This window comes from Triticum aestivum, chromosome 6B, assembly GCF_018294505.1.
Source record: "Triticum aestivum cultivar Chinese Spring chromosome 6B, IWGSC CS RefSeq v2.1, whole genome shotgun sequence".
Classification (NCBI taxonomy): Eukaryota; Viridiplantae; Streptophyta; class Magnoliopsida; order Poales; family Poaceae; genus Triticum; species Triticum aestivum.
This window is the reverse complement of record NC_057810.1, coordinates 705,370,166-705,372,759: the sequence shown is the minus strand read 5'-3', so window position 1 is coordinate 705,372,759 and position 2,594 is coordinate 705,370,166. Positions and strand designations below refer to the sequence as shown.

At 46.9% G+C, this 2,594-nt stretch overlaps 1 protein-coding gene across 1 annotated transcript; it reads left to right on the top strand.

The window, feature by feature from the left end:
• Positions 1-1,050: 1,050 nt before the first annotated feature.
• On the top strand, positions 1,051-1,746 carry LOC123139684 (protein DMP10-like). The gene has a single exon (XM_044559419.1). The coding sequence runs from the start codon at positions 1,051-1,053 to the stop codon at positions 1,744-1,746; it is 696 nt and encodes a 231-aa protein (XP_044415354.1).
• The last annotated feature ends 848 nt before the right edge of the window (positions 1,747-2,594 follow it).

The window sequence follows — 2,594 nt, the reverse complement described above, 5'->3', positions numbered from 1 at the left end:
ATGTTCGTTGTGTACTGACAAAAGAAGAGTACACCCGTCGGGTTTCATCTAGCTTTATGATATTTTTCGTGTGTGTTTCAAAGTGCATAATAATGCTTTGTCGTATATGAACAAAATCCGAAATCACGAATCTCCAACACATTCAACACTTGGTCAATGCACACTTTATAGTCCTCGCTGTATATTAATGATTTGGTCAGTAGTTGTCTTTGGTGGATCCACTCGGATCTAATCTTCGTTCGTCTAAATTGTGTGTCTTCAGGTTGAATCCTTTCGACATACGCTTCTCTTCATCGGCTGCGGTTGATGTTCTAGTGCGCTGGTCCTATCGGGCCTTCACGGCGACTTGTTGACTATCTATTACAACACATTTTGCTCGGCACCAGCGAGGGAGGGGTGGCGATGATGACATGCCTTCGGTTTGCTTCAGTGGTTGTAGCCGTCGCTAGCTGGTCTACAGATCTGAATGTAATTTTTATTATTTCTGGTATTCGCTGTACTATCACAATTGATGATGATTAGATCAAAAGTTTTCCGGCAAAAAAATATGTACACTTCATAGTGTACGCTAGTAGAAAAACCGCTCACCTTCGCAGGTGGCTCTCATATTCGTTCTGGTGCAAGTGCGCAAGTAACATGCATGCAAGGTTCTGCTTCATCACTTTCAGAAATGCCCACGAAATCAACCATCCTCCGGAGACATCTAGGAAATTCACATAAGTAAAAAATTACACGCTTTACAAGCCGATGCTTAGCTAGTTCTCTTTCCTCACCTTCCCGGAAGAAGACTTCCATAGCGTATATTAGTTCCAATGAAATTAACGTGCTGGCTTAACTAGTCATGGTTATAATTTATTACAACTTACACTAGCTTTTAAACACAGCTAGCTAGAGAGTTGAAACCCTGGTAGATGCATGCATATAGTATATCTTGATAGAGCTTTGGAATCATTCGCATAGGATTAGTTTGCCTATATAACGGCAACTTGAACATTGTTCCTAGCTAGGACACCCGCTTGTCCAAATCGAGAACGGTACGTAGAAGGTACAATGGCATCTTCTTCTTCTCCGTCGTCCAAGGTGACCCGCATAACTCCACCGACCAATGACGTCGACGCCGGTAAGATAACAGCCGCTGGCGCGGCACTGCCAAGGCCAACCACGGACAGGGTCATGTCTAGCGTCGCAAACCTTGCGCAACTCCTGCCAACGGGCACGGTGCTGACGTACCAGGCATTGTCCCCGTCTTTCACCAACCACGGCAAATGCGAGACCTCCAGCTCCAACCAGTGGCTCACCGCGGCGCTGGTCGCCGTCCTCCCCGCCATGTGCATCTTCTTCTCCTTCACGGACAGCGTCATTGGCCACCACGATGGAAAGTTGTACTATGGTGTGGCCACGACGCATGGCTTCAACGTGTTCAACTTCTCCGACGAGGATGAGAGGCGGGAGTGGTCCGGTCTGGACGAGTTCCGGAGGCTCCGCCTCCAACCGCTGGACTTCGTGCATGGCTTCTTCGCCGCAGTTATTTTCCTCACGGTGGCGTTCAGCGACGTGGGACTGCAAAACTGCTTCTTTCCGGACGCCGGCAGGAACACCCAAGAGCTTCTCAAGAACTTGCCGCTAGGAATGGCATTTTTGTCTAGCTCTGTGTTCATCATCTTCCCCACTAAACGGAAGGGCATCGGATTCAATTACACGACTCCTCGCCAAAAGGTCATCCATCCCAGCTTGAATAAAGTTTGATTCCCACAAGTGTAAGAATGAATGACCAGCGAAAATATACGTAGTTGCCATCCATGTTGATTAAGTGTCTCATAAATTTTGTGCTGGCTTGTAATATGATGGGGTGGATGTTGCTATCCTTTGTTTTTGTCCTTGTATTGTAGGGTTTACTCGTTATAGTGCTATCTGGTTTAGTGTGTGCTGATTCACTGGTGGAAAAAGGGCCTTTGGTCGCGGTTCGCAACTGCCATTAGTCGCGGTTGCGCAACCGCGACCAAATAGGCGCGACTAAAGGCCCCCCACCCCCTTTAGTCGCGGTTGCTTAAGAACCGCGACTAAAGGCCCGTCCACGTGGGCACCAGGCGGCCGTCGGGGCGGAGGACCTTTAGTCGCGGTTCTTCTGGCCAACCGCGACTAAAGGCCGCCGCAGGTTTAGGGTTTTAGCCCCCCCCCCCTAAACCTGTTTTCTGTTTTATTTCTTTTGCGCTTTATTTTAATTTTGAAGGAGTTTCACATATTCTACGGTACTACATACATGCATATGAATGTACAATTTCAAACAAATTTGAAATTAGAACCAAAAAGAATTCAAGAGGAATATACAATATATATTCAATATCATCGGATGACCATATACAATTTTGAACAAGTTTCCATACATAATTTAATGCATATAAAGTTCTACGTCCTCGTAATGGTGTTCTCCTTTAGGATGGAGGACTTCCCTCCTGAACCATCCAGCTAGTTCCTCTTGAAGTGGTCGGAAGCGAGCTTCTGGACTAAGCATCATCCGGAGGTTATTCCTCTGAGCATTGGTATCACTCGGAACCCGCTCAGAGGTGTATCTCCGGATCATCTCACAGACATAG